This window comes from Thalia democratica, chromosome 5 (assembly GCF_965202585.1).
Source record: "Thalia democratica chromosome 5, ktThaDemo2.hap1.1, whole genome shotgun sequence".
Lineage (NCBI taxonomy): Eukaryota > Metazoa > Chordata > Thaliacea > Salpida > Salpidae > Thalia > Thalia democratica.
Window position 1 is genome coordinate 53,525,188 of NC_139169.1, and position 19,182 is coordinate 53,544,369.

Consider the following 19,182-nt stretch of genomic DNA (forward strand, 5'->3'; position numbering starts at 1 on the left):
TCTTGATTATCTTTTGCTTAAGCTTTTACTTTATCGCTAATAACTAGAGAAAAAAGATTTTTAAGGTTATTTTTGCTTTAAAAAGTATTTGTAAGTAACCGTTATTAAATATTACTATAGTAGAAACTAAAAGTAAATTTTGATTTTTTTTTATAATTTACACTAATAATAAATAGCTTCATTAAAATTAGTGAACTACTTTGTTGGACACTTATGCAAAATTTTATTTTGCCTTATGTGTCCAAGTTTTAAAAGTTTAAAGAAATTAATGTTTTTCACTTGATATTATATTTTTCTTTTAAAAAAACAACAAATAAATATAGTAAAACTAATTTCCAAAAAAACTATTTTTCACAATCAAAATAAGTGTTAGTTTATAATGAGTGTGTTTCTGATTTCTTGGTTGAACTGGAAATAAGTTGTTAGCTAAGGGAAAATGAGAGAATCAAATTAGAGATCGCGTGATCTACAAGTTCAAAGTTCATCGAAAGTTCCAGAAAGAGAACCGAAAAATTATAAATACGCATAATCAGAGCGTTAATTAAGTCATTTACCTCGAAACAAGCACGAAGCGACACTCTGCTGATTTGAGCGTTAGCAGCCATCTTGGAAAAGCTAGCTGATCTCCGGGAAAACCTTCTCTTGGCGCTCTGAACATAAGTCGCCATCTTAGAAAAGCTAGATGACCTCCGGGGAAACCTTCTTATTCAACAACGTCGACGGGGCGAAGAACTCGATTTGAGTTGTTAACGTGCCATACTCATAAGCCTACGCATATTGTAGCAGACAACTTCTTTGGATCAATTTGAACATTGAACTCCACGCATAAGCCCAAGCATTCGGTGGCATAACTTGTTGATTTTATCTTTAATATTTACTTTATTTCATTATTGTATCTTTTTATCTTGCGTGCTCTACATCCGGTGTCAATAAGAAGTATCAGTCCCTACTTTCAGAACCAGTAAACTGTACGAGCAACCATTTGTTACAGTACAACTAGAATTGTGAACTGCAAGAAGCCTTCTTAAGTAGTAAACCTCTCTTATTTTTTTTTCATTTTATTGTATAATAAAGCATATAAATATTTGTTAGTCTATAATATAACTTAAATTAAAAGTAAAATGAATAGGGATTTAGATCTTAAACCCTCTCACACTCGGTCGCAGACCGAGATAGCAACTAAATATAAAGGTTGCCCCGAAGCTACTGCTAATACGACTCCAGTTGAAACAACAGAACCTGTTACAGAGGCGGTTTCACATAAAGTTAGAGACCCCAGTAATTCGGAGTACATCAACTTGATCCAAGTATAGCTAGTGCACGGTGAATTAAGATTATACCACAATTGTTATACAGATGCGCAATGTAAGTTGCAGGGTTTCAACATACTCAGGATAATTTGAAATCATTTCAAAACTCCAGCTAATTCTTTGTTTCAAATCAGGTTTTTTTTCTCTAGATGTCGAATGAAATTTAGTTTTTATCTTTTGATATTTTATATATATTTGTGTTCAAGAACTTTATTTTTATTTATGTTGAAAAGTTGATGTAAAATGAATATTAGAAATAGTGTGTTTTACAGAAAAAGTTTAGATGTTTAAAAATTATTTTTTTTTTTGTAAGTTTTATTACTGCTTTGTGATTTTAGTTATTTTTAAAGTTTTGTAAGTTTATATTGTATTGTTCATTAAACGAAAAAAAGCTCTCTCAAAGAGTTTGGTCAAAGGACCTGATGTAAAAAATACCTTTTGGTTATCAAGTCATACATCACGTATACAGTTTACTGTCACGTCAAGGACAAATAAAGTGTTTTTTACGTCCTTAATTCGTAGAAAAAATTGTTTGTATAAATCAAATACAAAAAAGCTATAGAATAGCCTTAAAATAGTTGTTTAATGAAACATAATTAACACACTAATTGCAAAGCTTTCGTCCTTTATTTAGAAAATTTTCAGTGCAAAAATACGGCTTTCTTTTATTAAGAATGAGTAAAAAAGAATAATTTCATTCTCAATAAAAGAAAGCCGTATTTTTGCACTGAAAATGTTCTAAATAAAGGACAAAAGCTTTTCAATTATAGTGTTTTTGTTTATGTTTCATTAGACAACTATTTTAAGGCAGTTTTATAGCTTTTTTGTATTTGAAAATTTTAGTATAGCTTTGTCTAAAACAGTAGTTAATTAGATTTGTTTTCTGGACCCCGGAGTACGGCTTATCTGTTTTCTCAATTTGTAAAAATCATAAATGTTTGTTTGCAGTGAACAAACTAAAGGAAAAAAATGAGTTAAGACTAATTGTATTTTGGCTTAGAGGTTAACAGTATTTCTCATAAGTTAGGTAAACATCGAATGTGAAAGCACATATATAGCAGAGTTTTTAAAATCCTAACATTTTTATAGAAATTGAGTACTCTAACGTTATAAACTTTTGTTTGTTTTAAATTAAATTTTATGCTCGAGTAGATAAAGTAATCGTTAAAATAAACAAGTAGTATATTAACAGTTTTGCTAATTATTATTTAAAAGAAAAATGTTTATCAAGTAAAAGCAAGTTGCGGCGGGGAGAAAAACTTTTCTATCAAAAATTTTTTTAAACTCAGGATGACTCACGCTAGTTTAATTTAAAACTTTCAGTTTATAGTCACTCAGAATAGTTTTTTAACTCAAAGACTAGCAATTTAAAACTTGTTTTAAAGCTAAAAAGTACATCGCACGCTAAAGGTTTCTGCTTGACAGCCGAGATCAAAGTTGTACGTTGCCTAACCTATGGTAATGTTTTAGATAACTATTAGAATAACAAAATAATTTCCAATTTATCAATTTTCAGTTTAATTTTTTTTATGGAGTAGGGATGAACAACATACAACCTGCAACTAAAATATTAATAACTAGAAATCGTTACAAAGAAAAAAAATTGAAGTATGATATAAATTAAATTTTTAATAAAACTTGGTGTTAATTTGTTTTTAAGTGTTTCATGTACTAGATTAAACACTCTCCACAAAAACATTAAAAAAACAAAATAAATGAACAAAACTGTTGATACCAATCTACTTTTACTTTTTATATCAAATTTTTATTTAAATGTAATGTTTAATTTTTCTCTCCCAGATTTTTATTTTCTCTAGTACTTTGTGATTTAGTTTGGAAATTTCTGACTCTGAACTTGGTATACAGACGTTATAAGTTTTAAATTTGGTTCTATTCATGATTTTTTGAGATGCCGATTACAACAAAACTTCATTCTTAATTAAGTAAATTTCGTCAATACTGGATTATAGTGATTTGAAGGGTTTTACCAAAACACTGATAATATTTTAGTATAGGCTAAAAATAGCAGAAGTTCAGCAACTTGAAAAAAGAAGTTTGAAAAACTACACCAAACCATAACAAAGAAATGTGAATTAAAAAGAACCCAGAAAAAGAATTGGTTTTATATTATGTCTGTTCTGGACAAGACGTTAAAAGGTATCCAAGTGGTGTGCGACTCTAAATGGTTCTTTCGTTCACCAGGTCTTAGGACCAAACATTTTGAACGCTTTTATTTTTCTTTCAATAAATAATATCATATTTGGAGTTACCATAGTACTGAAATCTCTGAATTGTTTGGACTTTTCTTGCTTAGCAAATTAAGCAAGTACCTGCCAAAAAAATTTTGATCATATTTCAAGCGTCAATTTTTTTGTCTTTAATAAACTAAACAATTAAACATTAAAAACATAAGTCTACTATACTTTTTACCTATATAAAGGACAATCAATGTTTTACCACAAAAGTTTTAATATATTTTCACTGCGACTCTTCAGAAACTAACTGGATAATTTTGGAATAGAACAATAGCTTTTAAAAAAAAACAATAACTTTAGAAAACTGCTTGAGTAATTAGATTGCTGTAAAAAACAAATCAACAAAATAAATTAATGTAAAATAGTAATTAACGCAAAAAATTAACATTTTTAATTACAAAACGAAACAAAATTTTTAACACAAACAAAGACACTTTTAAGTAAATAAAATAACCAAGGAAGCTTTTAAACAAATTAACCAAAGACACTTTTAAACAAAGAAGGAAACCATATAGTCAAACTCTTTCTGCTCACACAGTTCAGGTTTATTTAAAAAGTTAAACAATTAAAGTAAAATTATTTAATTTAAGATAGGTTTTAATCATTGAATAAAAGAAAGAATATGTTTGACATTATAATGTATACTACGAACAAATTAATATCAATATGAGTTTTAAGAAAAGAAGATAGTAAAGACATGAATTTATTATAATACACCATTCAATTCATAATTAAAATATAATTAAAAATTTTAGTTAAATGTAGAACTGGGGTTGTGGTTTAAGTAATTTGATAAAAAACTCGTCAACTTAAAACACGTTAGCTATTTAATTATAAACACTAGTTTAATAATGTTAAGACAAAAAATTGCTTTATTTATTATAAATACTACTTGCTTTTGTACAAATTAAATTATCGTGAACCTATTTTTTTTTAATATACTATGTAAGTTAAACATTACTTTTGAAGTAATATATTCAATTTTGATTACGGCTAAATAAAAAACTCATTACTTGTATCAAATTAAACGCTTTACTTTATTACTAATTTATTTATGTACAGAGAGTTTAATTTAGTGTCAAAACGCTATCTTAAAAAAATAAATTATATACAAGTAATGTGCTTTCGTATAAAATGGTATGTAATAAGTTACTTTTATCGACTGATATTTCTTAAAGTAGTATTTGATTATTTATTTTTACCTATGCTTTCAGAAGTGTACTTGAATAATCATTAAAGTACAAAAATCTATTTAATTTAAATCTACAAAACTTCTAAAAATATTGCAAATTTTTTTTTAGCCTTACTGGCTATCTAAAAAACGTAGGAGTAATTTTAATTAATTGAAGTAAATCAACTTTTAGTTTATTTCCTCCTTATAAAACTTTGCAACGTTTTTGAAATTTAAGTTATTAAAAGCGTAAAATTAACATTCAAATATTTTACAAAATCTTTTTAATTGTTATTTATACTTTAATTTTACAAGCAAAATCATGTTAACAATCATACACAAAACAAGCTAAAAAACCCTTTAGACATTTACATAGTTTAGTTTTGTTAATCAATTTTTTAGAGGTCAAAAAATTGTTATTTTCATAGATAGTTAAAATACTAAAAAGTTTGATAGCGACAGTTTAATTTTTTTGTATTATTTTTTTAAAAAAACAGCAAGAGATTGCTTCATATGTTAATTATTTTTATTCTTTCTTCTTTTTATTTAATTCAAATTGTATGCTATGTAAAAAAAAAATAATAGTTTTTAGAACCTTTGTTTTTTAGATTAAATTAGTTTTAGTTTTTGCTTTAATTTTTAATACTAATATACTAAAAAATAAATCATAACTCTATCTAAAAAAGACTAAAAAGTACATTATGAGGTTAATTTATAGGAATACCTCATAGGTTGATAAATATTGTCTAAAACTTTTTAACTACTTAACAAAAAGGTTATATAAGTGTTTTTTTACTAATAGTATATAGAAAAACGTAATATTTAGAATTTAAATCGTAGATTTAAAACTATTTAAATCAGTTTATTTTTCTAGTAAAAACAAGTAACCATAAACCTGATTTTATAAACTAAATGTATACAAACTATACTTGTTTAAAGAAAAATTAATCAATTTTATGAAATGCAGAATCTAAATTTAGGAACTTTTCAAAATTTTATCAGTTTAAGAGCTAAAAGTCTGAGTACAAAATAACCCTAAGTATAAAAAAGGTATAATACAACTCATAATAATATATTATACCTAATATATACAATCAACTTTAGCTTTAAAGTACTTAAACGAGATTAAAAACAAATTACTACTGTTTAAAATTTGAAAAATAAATTGCCAGTATAATGAAATCAAACAAAACTTTTTTTATTGCACACAAAAAATTACTTGATGAATTTAAATATGGTCAAAAAATTTCTCAGTAATCAAGCTCTACTTGAACTATTTTAAGTTTTAAGAAAAAAAATTACCATGAAAACATTCATCTTCTTTAAAATAAACAAACACAGTTTAAACAAGCAAAAATAAAACATTTAACTTTGTAATTTTGCCCAAGTTTATTTACTGTATAAGCATAGTAGATATAAATAAGCTCACAAATTCATACTTTTGGGAAAACATATAATCTTAGACAAAAATACTTTACTTCTAACTATCAACTTGAACTATATGTTTACAATTCACCTTATAGTTAAAAACTGCTACACCAGAGACTTGACTAGTAATTTCTAAATCAAAATCATGCAATCTAAGACCAAAGAATCTCGAAGATAAAGTAGTTATAAGCGTTTTACTAAACCATATGAAAAGTAATACCAACATGTTGTATCTTTGAAACTCAATTAATCGGTTAGTACTTGCAAAACATCCTTAAGTTTAACCTGAAAACTTTTAACACGGCCTTGGACTGATTAGTTATTAGTTAACATCTTAGTACCCTAATTAGCTATATACTTTTTTCTGTATGTTTTATAAAAAAATTTTTAAAGGTACTTTCCATAGAAGATTTTGTAGAGTATTTACGTACTTTATTTATAATTTAAAATATGGTATACAATAAGCTGGTAATAAATTGTTTATGAATTAAGCATAAAGAATATTGGCTCATGCTTTAACCAGGTTTAAAAATATGCAATTTTTTTTCATTTAATATTTTTCATCATAATTTTAATATTGAATAAATTTAAGTACATTAACTTGAACAATTTTAGCTTTTTTTTTCATCACTATATGATACAAATCATGCGGATATTAAAACTTTAGAAAAGGATAATGTTAATATAACTGACCAGAATTTTGGTTCTAAAAATCAAAGAAAAGCAAACTTAAAAATCAAACCAAGTTAGAAAAACAAAAATACTTCTTTTTTTTAATGTGTTACTACTACGCATAGTTACCATATTTTACTGAGCAAAAAGCTATACTTGTTTAGATATATGATTTGCAACTTTAAAGATTCTTACAGCTCATCAGTGAACTTAAAACTTTGCTGCCAAGCTTTGTTACCTTACTTACTTAAATGCAGCTAAAGATATTCTAATATAACACAGTTGCGAAAATACTACACAGTATTTAGGTACTTACTTAAGCTTTTTATTATTATTTAAAGCTTTGCTGCCGACTCAAGTGCTGAGTGCTGTTTATACCTTTTATAATAAAGTTTTAAATTTTCTTATGTAAAAGATTGTATGACAAATTATTTAAAAGAATAGATGGGTATATTATCAGTATTACTGTGTTACAGCGTAAGTATAAAAATGAAACACGCGTTAATAACTTTTGTTTTTTTATTTGTTTTGTCCTTAGTGAGTCCTCAAAACCAACAAAACGACCAGGATGATGACTATGATTTCGATAATGAACAGTATAAAGACAATGAAGACGAAAACGAGCCTCCACAAAAAGGTCACATGGAGCCAATAGGTTGATTTGGATCATAATTTACAAAATTATTATAAATCTAAACACATTTTACTAAAATATTGTTTTGAACTTGTCATATGCATGTTTCAAAACTTACTTACTATTTACTTAAGGCAATCTATAAAAAATAAATGTTTATCAAAAAAACAGTTGCATATTCAGTCTAACCTAATTACGAAAGATAATATAAAAGTGTATTTAAGTTTTTGTTTTACATATAAAAAAATTAAAATGATTGTAACTGGGCTAAATCCTTAACGTGGTAGGGTTATAATCAGCTAATAAGCAGCATGCTGTTAACAGACACCAATTTTAATGCTCTTTTCTGATTTAAAGCAAAGTTATCAATAATTAATTTTTTTAATCTAATAATTCATACGTTTTTTGAGTTAAATTGTCACTTTTAAAACAACTCGTTTCACAACCGCTAGATTTATAAATGCTTCATTTATACATACATAATAAGTAAAATCAAAATCAATACAGCTGACAGTAGGTATACCTGTAATTAGCTGTTGAAGCTTGATTTTTTGTACGCTTGATAAGCCCTATTTAGTCTAACATAGTAAAATATGAAAACAAACAAGTTGAATTTAATGTTTATAAAACTTTGTGAATTATCCTAATTAATGTTAATTCCATTTAAAGTTAAACTTATAATAAAAATAATTAGAAGTAAACATTTAATGTTTATCTAAAATTGATTATTAAAATTAAATTAAACATAAAAAAAAAATTTTTTATATAAGTTTTTAATGGGCTATAAATTCAAAAAAGTTTGTAAAGTAAGTTATTTTCAATAAATAACCTAATAGGAAACAGCGGAATAAGTTGGAAAGTTGAAGAAACTACGAACTATCCTGACTCTGTAACATTTTATAAAGATTATGTACTTCCATCAAAACCAATTATATTTCGTGGAATGGCTAGAAAATATCCATCATACAAAAACTTATTAAATGATGAATATCTCAAGTAAAACATTATGAAACAAATATGTAAAACAATCTTCTAATTCGAATTAATTACTTCTTGTTGTAAATGTAGTGTTAATATTTTATTAAAAGAAACAAACTTTTATGCATAATTTTAAATAACAACACTAGCAATGATTTATAAGGGAAAACTACGGAAAATGGAAAGTGTTTTTTGAAAAAGGTAAAAAAGAAGACAAGAAGCAAAGTGGTATGGAAGCTTCATTTTTATGGTTTCTAAACAATTATCAAAAGAAAAACATCTATATGGTCTCTGATGTAGTAAAACCTAATCCTCTCACAAGTCAGTAGTGTCTACAACATTTAATACTCTTTTTAAAGTTGAAGATATGAAAAAAAAATCAATATTTTTGTTTTTAAATTTAGTCGGGTTCATAGAAATTACCATTGTGTTTATACATTCTTAGACTTTTCTAACAATTTTATTAAAGTTAAGATTTCAATACAAAACATATTTTTTATTAACTTTTTGTTATGTAACGACTTTAAAAGTTTTATATAACATAAAAAGTTATTTGTATAAAAAGTAAAACTGATAGAACACAGTTTTAATAAAAGTTTACCAGTTTAAATAATTATTTTAAAATATGAGATATGTAAGCACTTATACAGTAACTATACTGTTTAAGTATTGAGCTTTCTTATACATGTTTTTTTATACAAAATTAGTTATTCATATGAATATAAGAGACATAAGTGTGAAGGGATATTACTATAAGCTAGAAAAACTTCATACTCGTATTATTCTTTACGTATACAACATATATGTTTACATCTACAACATTACCTAATTATTAACACAGCTTCATACTAAAAATATTTAAACAAAGCTTTTGTCATATAGTCTACAATGTTTCTGGTAAAAGAAATTAAAGTTGAGTTTAAAACTCAAAAGTATATAAGTGCATGTAAGTTTACAGCGGACTTTACAGTGAATTTATATAATATGAAACAATTAAAAGTATAAAGTTCGTTAGAAATGTATCTTGTTTATTCAATATAACAATTTGAATTACTTAAAGACAAAGCTAGTTTTGATTAAATTCGATGATAAAAAAATAAAACTAAAATTAAACATATCAGCTTTAAAAGTTTTTTTAAAAGGTTTAGACTTTTATGCACTATTTTATAAAAAGATGTGATGAGACTTTGAAAAAAAAATCTATTGTTAAATAGATATCATACTACTTTTCAAATTTTTAAAGTTAAATAACGGATTTGTATTTTTAAACTTTTGTAGTTTAATATTTAGGTTAACAAAAGATAACAAGAAATTTACAAACACTTTCATAAAGTACTTACACAATAAGTACATATGTGCAGTAACCTCTCACATCTTTACGTACTCGTGACGTTACGCACTCTCGTTTAGTTACGCATTTTAGAATTCTAAAAAATTCAAAAAAAAAAAAATTTAAGTTTTTTTAATATTACACAAATTAGGTTAATTGTATATTTTTATTTAAAAAAATGTTGTTAAACACTATTCACCTCTCTATATCTTTAGACTTTGTAATTTATGTTCCTTGACAAATTGATAAACATTTAGCTATACCTCAGTGTATCAAAAATTGTATTAACAATAAGAAATTAAATTAAAATTCTGAAAGAAGTATGACTGTGTTAAATAATGAAAGTATAATTAAACAATGAGAGTTTAAAACACAAATAAATAGTACAACACTCTTGCCCTATATACAAATAAAGCAACAGGAATTTTAATATAGACACCACACCATTTCTTAGTTGTAAACAAATGCTTAAATATAAATTGAAAATGCTTAGTAGACTAGAATATAAATGTAAAGTATCAAATAAGTCACATTTAAATAAAGATTAAGAAAAAATCTACTTAAAATAAAAAGTAGTAAAACTTTTCTGCATGTATAATTAATTAAAATAAATCTAAGTCATTTTTTTTATTAAAATATGTATAGTTTTATCTTTTGTTTTAATATTTATAAACAAAGTAAAGAAATTGTTATAAGTAGGAAAGTCCACAGTCTGCTTTTAACTAAAAGCAATATCCTAAACAGCCATTATAGTAAAAATATTTGGTACCTCTCGTATCTTTACGATCTCTCATATCTTTACGCACTTTTTCTGTGGACACAATGTGCGTAAATAAGCGAGAGGTTACTGTACTTATAAAATTATTTTCACCTGCAGTTTAAAAATGAGATTAATATTGTTTATAGAGGACTTTTATATTCCAAAGCCTTTACTTTGTGATGACATATCAAAAAGAATAAGTACAAGTATTTTATGGTTTTCATCTGGAGGTACTAAATCTTTATTACACACTGATTCGCAAGAAAACTTAAATTGTGTTCTAGATGGTCACAAGGAGTTTGTTATGGCTCACAGAGTAAGTTAGCTAGTATTAGACAATATGTTGTGCATTATTAACTCATACTTATGTGCGTCACTTAGCAAATATTTTTACTGACTAAAATCTAAAACATACAAAAAAAACTAAAAATAATTTGAATAGTGTTGTAGACACAGTCTAAAAACTAAATTTATACATTTTGACAACGTATTAAATAAGCTAGTAAAAATATTTTCAAATAACTAATAGTAGTCATAAACTAGATTCGTTTTACTAAGTTGACTAATGTAATTATCTGATTTCTTTTATCTTGTAGTAATAGATTTAAAATGTTTATTCAGTCATTTTATTTCATTCTATCAATTTACTTAAATGTAATAAATAATTCAGCAGAATGTAAGTGAAAAACATATATTGAAGTATATATATAGATGTTTAAAAAAAAATTATCCATAATAATAAGTTAAATTTATAATGCTTTTAGATACTTTATTGTATAGCGTACTAGGTTTGAAAATTATTTATTTAGTAAATACTATAAATATTGTTAAATATATAGTTTAATTTAGATAAAACTTTTATAAAACTTACTGAATAGTTTATTGAAAAGTTGATTAAAAACCTTTATAAAAGCGTATAATGAAAACTGTTTTTATCTTCGTTTTTAGTTTGTTTTTGAATTTTTGAATTTTTTTTCTAACTTTGCTAAAAATTAAGATTTGGTAGTGGATGCCTGTTTTTGTTTTCTTGATTTATTAGAATATTATTTTGGATTCGTCAACACATATCTATTTCTACTTTTTGTTTGTAAATAATTTACAGTCGTTTCTTTGATTCAACTTTACTCCTGTTTTGCATATGATGTACTATTTTATTTAAAAATTGATATTTTTATAATTTAAATTCTTAAAGCTAATATTTTTCTATTACTAAGTTATTAGTTTAAACAACTGCTGCATGTCTTTTTTTGTTTGTTTGTAAACGTTGTTTTATATTACGGTAAATGAGTTTCCTGTCGACCCTATAGAAAACTTTGTCGTGTTTTCAGTTTTGACAGCCGCCTTACAGATTTGTCTGATTGTAGAAATTGGTCATTTAGCTGGCATTTAGCATATTTTTTTTAACAATTGCAAAACTTTTAACTGCTTTAGTGCTTTTGCTGGTGTTTAAAAATTTTTTGTAACTTGCTATATTTTTGTTTCTGAAATTACAGGTGCAGTTGTATTACATTCTTTCTTATTGCACTATATTGTTATGGCTTTCTTCGATGTGAGTTTATTTTAAACTAGAATTAGCTGTATTTGTAGTTGGCTAAGTTTAGGGCATTTCAGTATGTTTGTTTGACGTTACAAAAGGAAATTTTTATTTGAAAGTTTTATAAGTCTTGGATTAATTTTTTAACTTATGTTTTGTTAATAAACTGTCTGACGATCTTGTTTACTTTTAAAGGCCTGTGAAACAGCTGTTTCGGTTAAAAATATATGTTTCAATTAAACCATATTTATTTTTTCTATTTTCTATATAAAGTTTTTAGTTTTTTTTTTTGAATCTTTTGATTTGTGTTTATTACTATCACCCACCCAACGTATGTTCACATAAAAGCATCAATGGAAGTGTTCAAAGTCATAGGTTGTAAAACTTTTTAATTTAATTCTTTTACAAGTAGAAAATTTAAAATATTGTAGTGAATTATTATAAAATTCTACAGAATTTTTTTTTAGTTCCTACCAGTTTTTATTTGCCTGCTTACAGCAGCTTTTTTTAAAATTTTTTAAATTCTAAATGTTTTAAAATTTAGCTGATGCACATTTTTTATAGTTATTTATGTAAAAAATATTATTTTATGATCTAGTTTGTGAACTAAGGATGTTTTATAACTTTTAAATAAATGTCTCACAATTATGGTTCTACATTATAACTATTGAACTATCGGATCTTGACATTTTTTTCAAATTTAGATCCGGTCGTATTGGAATCCGAATACTGGATCTAAAACTCTCAAAATAAGTTAAAGTAAAAATTGGAATTTATTTTTAACGACTACTTTCGATAAAAACCGATCATTAAAAAATAATTTTTTTATAAAACTCTTAAAAGTATGCTTTTATAAAGTTTTTTTTACTTTCGAGAAAGTTTTTGTTTTTTTACTGTGGTATACTTTTTTATTAAACTCTCTTAGATTAAAATAATTAAAACAAAAAAGAAAGTTAAAAAATGTATTTATACAAACTGAATACATAAAAATTAATGGAAGTATTGGTAAAAGCAATCAGAGCTAAAGCTTGGACTTTCATGTGCCGTAAGGCAAGCTCGAACTAACATATAGTCATGATCATATAACTTCGATCATTACACCACAAGCTAGCTCTCCGTAGACTGAGACTAATGAGATTTTTTACTTATACCTCTAAAAAGAGCTTGTGATCATAATAATAAAATAGTTTGTTTAAGACACTAAGAGCTTTAGAACTTTATTTTTAGTTGCTGTTTCTACAAATAAAAACGTAATTTATTAATTTTACTTAGAAAAACTTTAACAAATAGCTTTGTGTTTAAAATTTTAAGTTTCTGAAAATATTTTTTGTAAATTCTCTATTTTATGTACTCTCGTCTAAAAAGAAAATAATGAGAGGTTTTCTTTACTTTTTAGAGTTATATGACTCCAATTAAATGTTTATAATGGAGTGGAAAGTTTAAGGATGCTCTAAGTTCGCGTGCTAGTATTCGATAAGACAATTTATAAGCAAAAGTTGTACTTCTTTATAATAAATTCTTACAAAAAACTGTAATATATTCGTTGTAAAATGATGTATTGCTATCATATAAAAACAAAGTTATGTTGCATAAGACTGAAAACTAAACAAAAAACAATGTAAAACTTGTTTGAAAATTAGTTAGATTTATTTATTTTCAGTTTGATCAATTTTCTTATAGAGTAACGGTGGACATCATGCGGCCTGCAGGAAAAACCGGCTTGCGACTATATACTTAACTAAATAAATATATGATAAAAGCGTAAAAGTTCCATTTTTTCCTGGTTGAACTAAAAACCAATATTCTGAAAAAAACTCTTAAAACTAGTCTATAAGGTTTCTCAAAAATGTTGAATTTAATAAAAGCTTTAATCGATGTAACGCAGTTCTGCCAAATTTAAAGTTACAAACGGTTTATCCAATACAAATTTTTAATACTAATAATTAACTTAATCATTTAACTTTGAATTTTAAAGCTTATAATCACTACAAAAATAACAAATCTCTAAAAAAAGTTATATTTTATGTTATTTAAGATTATCAGCCAATTAAAAACTTAATAAGGTCAAAACATTGTAAATAATGTCTCCGGTTAAAAAAACACAAACAAAATACTAAAATTACTTATTACTTTTTATAAAAATTTCATCATGAGAGTTAAACTATTTTAAAAATTCTTTTTACGTCTATAAAATTTCTTAAAAACTTTATAAAAGTTTTTATTTTGTAATAAAATTTTAATTTTAGCATTTAAAAACTTTAAAATGCTTTCAATACTATAGGTGAAACGGGTAGCTGTCAAATTTGCACGAGCGTACAAAATTGCACGAGAGGACAAAATTGCACAAGTGCACAAAATTGCACGAATATACTTTTGCACGAGGGGATAAAATTGCACGGAGACATTTTTGCACGAGTTAACTTTTTTTTTTTATATTTTTAATTAATCATAATATTTTTTTTACTTTTACAACCACTGTTACCCCTAACCCTTACCCTCGGTCGGTAGCTTTTCTTTAATTGATAAATTTTTTTCAATAATTTTATTTTTTTTAATTTTATTAGTTATTTTTTTTTACTATCACTGTTACCCTTTACCATCGGTCAGTAATTTTTAATTTTTTTTTTTAATCATATATTTTTTGTTGTTTTATGATCATTTTTTCTGTATTTTTTTACTCTTGTGCAAAAATGCAATTCGTGCAAACTTGGCTTCGTGCATTTTAGCCCCGTTCCAAGGTGAAACACCAGTAATTATCAAAATAAAGTTTTTTAATTAAGAATTCCAACTAGTAATCTACCGAACCCGCAAATTTCGGATCCGGCAAAATTCCGATATTTTTTTAGTTAGTGTCTGACCGGATACTGGATCAGGTAGATCAGTAACCATAACTTCAAGGTTTTTAAGTATGTTTATGTTTATAAGTTTTAGGAATTGTTTTTACTTACAAAAAAATAAAATACAAGCAGTTTTTTTCTTTTAAGTATTTCATAGTAATAATTAATATTTTAAAACAATAATGTTAGTTTTTGAATTAATTAAACAAATACATGTACCCTTATTTTTTTATGAACAGAGACAACGAGATACACTACCACTAGAAACAGAAGGAGCTTATTCAAAAGTTGACGTAGAAAAAGTAAACTTGTACGAATACCCAGAATTAACTAGAGTGTCGTGGTACAAGGCAAAATTAAATCCCGGTGACTGTCTTTATATCCCTTACTTGTAAGTGCTTTATAGTTTATGTACTCAAAATCACACTTTCTACAAAAACATCTATATTTATTATGAGAATTAGGTTTTATATTAAAACTTTTAAGTTAAATCTTGACAGTTTATTATTAAAAGTATATAATACTAATAAAACAACAGGTGGGCACATCACGTTCACTCGACAGGTAAAAGAAACATGGCGGTAAACTTGTGGTGGTCACACCTGTTGCAACTTCCAAATAAGAACGAGTGTATCAATAAAGCAACAAAGGATCACGAGCAGTGGAGTAATTTTGACATAAACACTGATGGATTTGTGTTAGTATAACCTAGTTTTAGATATAAATAACAATAATGTTAATAAAGTCTGTTCTACAAAATATATTTATCCAAGGAAAGGGTCAACAAATTGCAACCTGCGGGCCAAATTTGGTCTGCAATGCATAAGTCTGCAGCCCGCTAAATACCTTTTTGAACCAATAAAAAAAGTTTTTTTGATGAAAACTTAAAGTAAAGAATTTCGTTTTTTAAATTGTTATTACTTTACTAGTATTGTATAATTGCTTTTATTTTTACATTTTAGGATTAAAATACAATTTTTTCCTGATTTATGTGCTTATTTTTAATAATTGCGACCCACGATAATTTTTCACATGAAAATTGGCATGTTACTTGTATAAGACTGTCGACCACTAATCTAGGAATCAATGAAAACATTTAAGTAGTATTGTTTAGATTATTACATTTGTTTGATTGTTAAAAAACTTGTTTGTGTTACTTATCAAACTTTCTGTGAAAAGTAAAAATATTTGTATGGTAAACTTTTAAATACTTGTCTTTGTACCTATCAAAAAGAAGCAAGTAGTTATTTAACATTTTTCTGAAAATACATTTTAAAACTAGTAAACAAAACCTGTCGTGGCTTATTAAAATAGGTATAAGATAAAGCTTTACTTTAAGTATTTTCTGTCAAACTGATTATAAGTATTATTATTTACACTTATCAATAAAAAATGAATAGGTTAACCATTCATACAGTATAGATTTAAATCACAGCTAAATATTTTCAGTTTAATACTTACTTAACACTTAAAATAGCTTAATATGAAAAGTTCCTTTTTTTGTAAAAGACAATACTTTTCTTTAGTTTACAAAAAATAAATAAAAAGTAAACTTACAACTTTTTTGTTCTGGTACAGTTTTTTTATAAGCTGTAAAAGATGTTTTCAAGTAATATTTTCTATAGCGCTGGAAAAATAACTGGTAAGCAAGCAATAACTAATTTACTAAATAAGTGGTTTTATATTTTGAAAATAATAAATAAAATTTTGTAGTGCACAGTTAATGCAAGATTTTGAAGGAGAAAAAGAGCCGCTAACACTTGATAGATTTCATAATGTTATATTTAGTTCATTGGAAAAAGTCAAAAACTTTAATGATGTATGTTGTGAGATTGTACTATTTAAATATGACCTAAATTTTAAATCAAAAAATGTCTCTGGACTTAGCTTATGTGATTGAAAATTATTTCTATACATATAAGTTTTAGCAGCGAAATATTACAAAAACTAAAAGTTAATCAACGTTTTTATATATACAACAGATAAAAGTATTAAAGTTTTAAGTGGTAATCTAACACAATTTAAGTTACCAGTAGGTTAAAAAACGTAAAGAAGTCTTAAAATAAACTAACCATAAGCACATTTATAAAAACAAATTATTTTTAAGTTAAATTGAAGTTATTAGTTTCAATAATAGTTGCTTAAAACTTTGCTATCAAATATAAAGAACTTTTTTTTTGTTTTGATAACTCTCTTCTATCTTAATCTACTAATATTTATAAGAAATTAAAAATTTTGCGCAAAATTCCTTTTATTTTTTCAAAAAAAAAAACAACTTACTTTTACAACTACATAAATAATTTTAAAGACTAATTCAGGGTTTCCAAAGTGAACTACTTGGCGTCCTTGGGGGCCATAAGCAACAAAAGGGGGCAATGAGTAGTAAAAGGGTCACAGGGGGGGCCCATGAGGCCATCATTTGAAACTTACACCAAATATTCTAGAGTTGATCGTAAAGAGCAAAAAAAACGTTTTAGGTGTTTTTAAGGGTAGTTTTAGAACTAAAACTAGATATTATAAGAAAATTTTATAAGTTGTGGGACCATGAGCTGTAAAAGGGGGAGCAATGAGGCCATGATTTAAGAATTATACTAGATACTCTAGAGTAGTGGGTAAAAAAAAAAAAAAAAAAGAATAAAAAAGGTCTTAGGTGTATTTAAGGGAAGTTTTCTGAGAATTCTTGTTGGAGGGGGCCAAAGCTTTTTATAGCTCTTTAAAGGGGGTCTTATGTAAAAATTTTGGAAAAATCTGGACTAATTTATATACTAGCTAAAATAAATTAAATTAAAATTTTGTTTAACTTAACTTTATGATTACCGTAAGTGTAGAACAATCTAGTTTAAAACTACTAGATATATAATAAACTGCATTTAACAAAATACAAAATTTCTAGTCGTCCAACCTATTCAAAAAACTAGACGCAAACAAGGATAATTTATTGTATTATAAAGAAATTTACAACTCTAATACTGACCAGTGGAAACCCTACATGGATAGAACTAAAGAGGAAGTTGCGGGTATCCTAAAATACGAAGAGGTGAACAATGATAGGGATGAACTTTGAAATTCATTCGAAAAATTATTTGATAAAATAGTTTTTAAAATTGTTTTTTTTTTTTTCTGCAAGTATTTTTTTAAATAAAAGTTTCAAAATGAGTAGTAAACTGATTTTTTATTTTTATACTAATTTATGAATCGTAACATAATAAAATCTTAAGTTCTATTTAAAAAAAAAAACAAATTAAATATTTTGAACAATTCTGGTGCAAAAAAAAGTTTTTAGAGCCAATATCAAAGCCTAAAATATTTTATAAAGTATAAATCGTTTATTTTTAATTTTATTGAATTTAAAACACAGTAAAGTAACATTGTATTTAAATACAAAGTTTATGCGGTGAAAAGATAACCCATAATATAAGGAAAATAAACTATATTTAAATTTTAAAACATTGCAAAAGACTTAGTAAATTTGTTAATTTTTTTGTTACTAGTTCAACTTAATGTTTCAATTAAAAGTATCTTCGTATAGTTAGTAACAGACAATACGGTTGAATATGTACATTCAAAAATTACAATAATTTGTATAATTTCTTTTATTTTTATGAGTAGCTGTAATTAAATTTTTTTTACGAAAACGATTTTAACAAGCAGTTATTTGTTTTAGGATACAAATTTATGTAAAAATTTCAAGTAAGCTGGTACAAAACTAATTCAGTGTACTAAAATGTTAATTAAAAAAGTGCTTGAAAGTTTTTGACTTTGTTAGTTTAAAATAAAGAAACTAATTTCTGTTCATAGAAATATTACTTAAAAGTAATTACAAAAGTTGTCGTCTATAAATAAAAGCTTGAATAACAAAAAAAAATTGTTCATTTCCTAATACTGATATATGATAAATAATATCGTTTTAATTTACAATTTATTTTAAAAGCAATTTTGTCTTTTTCTTAGTCACTCATATTGTGACGTCATAACAGTTCTCCAGCCAATCATGACTTCATGTGTATTTACAAACGTGTACCTAACCTGTAACTGACGGGAGTCTTAACAACAATCAGGCAAGATGTTGACTCAGGGTGAGGTTTCATCATTGCACATTGTTGGGACTGACCTCTGCGATTGTTCAAAATGTGAACGACTCGGCCGTACAATTTCTCCCACGGTGAACTTGCGTACGCGCAGTCCCCTTTATTTGCAAATGTCGAAATATTAATACTTATGAAGTTTATTTGGTTACTACCCTAGAAAATATTTAAGTAAATGCTACAAATCC

The 19,182-nt window shown here is 25.6% G+C and overlaps 1 protein-coding gene and 1 non-coding gene across 2 annotated transcripts; both read left to right on the top strand.

Moving 5' to 3' along the window:
* The first annotated feature begins 7,325 nt into the window (after window positions 1-7,325).
* On the top strand, window positions 7,326-17,973 carry LOC145836628 (bifunctional peptidase and (3S)-lysyl hydroxylase JMJD7-like). Its single transcript, XM_082944415.1, has 8 exons — window positions 7,326-7,491; window positions 8,307-8,466; window positions 8,612-8,769; window positions 10,685-10,854; window positions 15,149-15,300; window positions 15,448-15,606; window positions 16,623-16,728; window positions 17,803-17,973. Exons 1-8 carry the CDS (start codon window positions 7,326-7,328, stop codon window positions 17,971-17,973), a joined length of 1,242 nt encoding a protein of 413 aa, XP_082800541.1.
* Window positions 17,974-18,933: 960 nt separating this feature from the next.
* On the top strand, window positions 18,934-19,097 carry LOC145837300 (U1 spliceosomal RNA). Its single transcript, XR_014369940.1, has one exon. It is a non-coding gene; the product is annotated as a U1 spliceosomal RNA (small nuclear RNA).
* Window positions 19,098-19,182: the final 85 nt, after the last annotated feature.

Bases quoted from the DNA above. Each gene is read 5' to 3' on its own strand.
- LOC145836628 (XM_082944415.1), top strand. From the start codon at position 7,326: ATGAAACACGCGTTAATAACTTTTGTTTTTTTATTTGTTTTGTCCTTA. The intron at 7,492-8,306 runs GTTGATTTGGAT...ATAACCTAATAG, and splicing joins AGGTCACATGGAGCCAATAG to GAAACAGCGGAATAAGTTGG. The intron at 15,301-15,447 runs GTAAGTGCTTTA...ATAAAACAACAG, and splicing joins TGTCTTTATATCCCTTACTT to GTGGGCACATCACGTTCACT.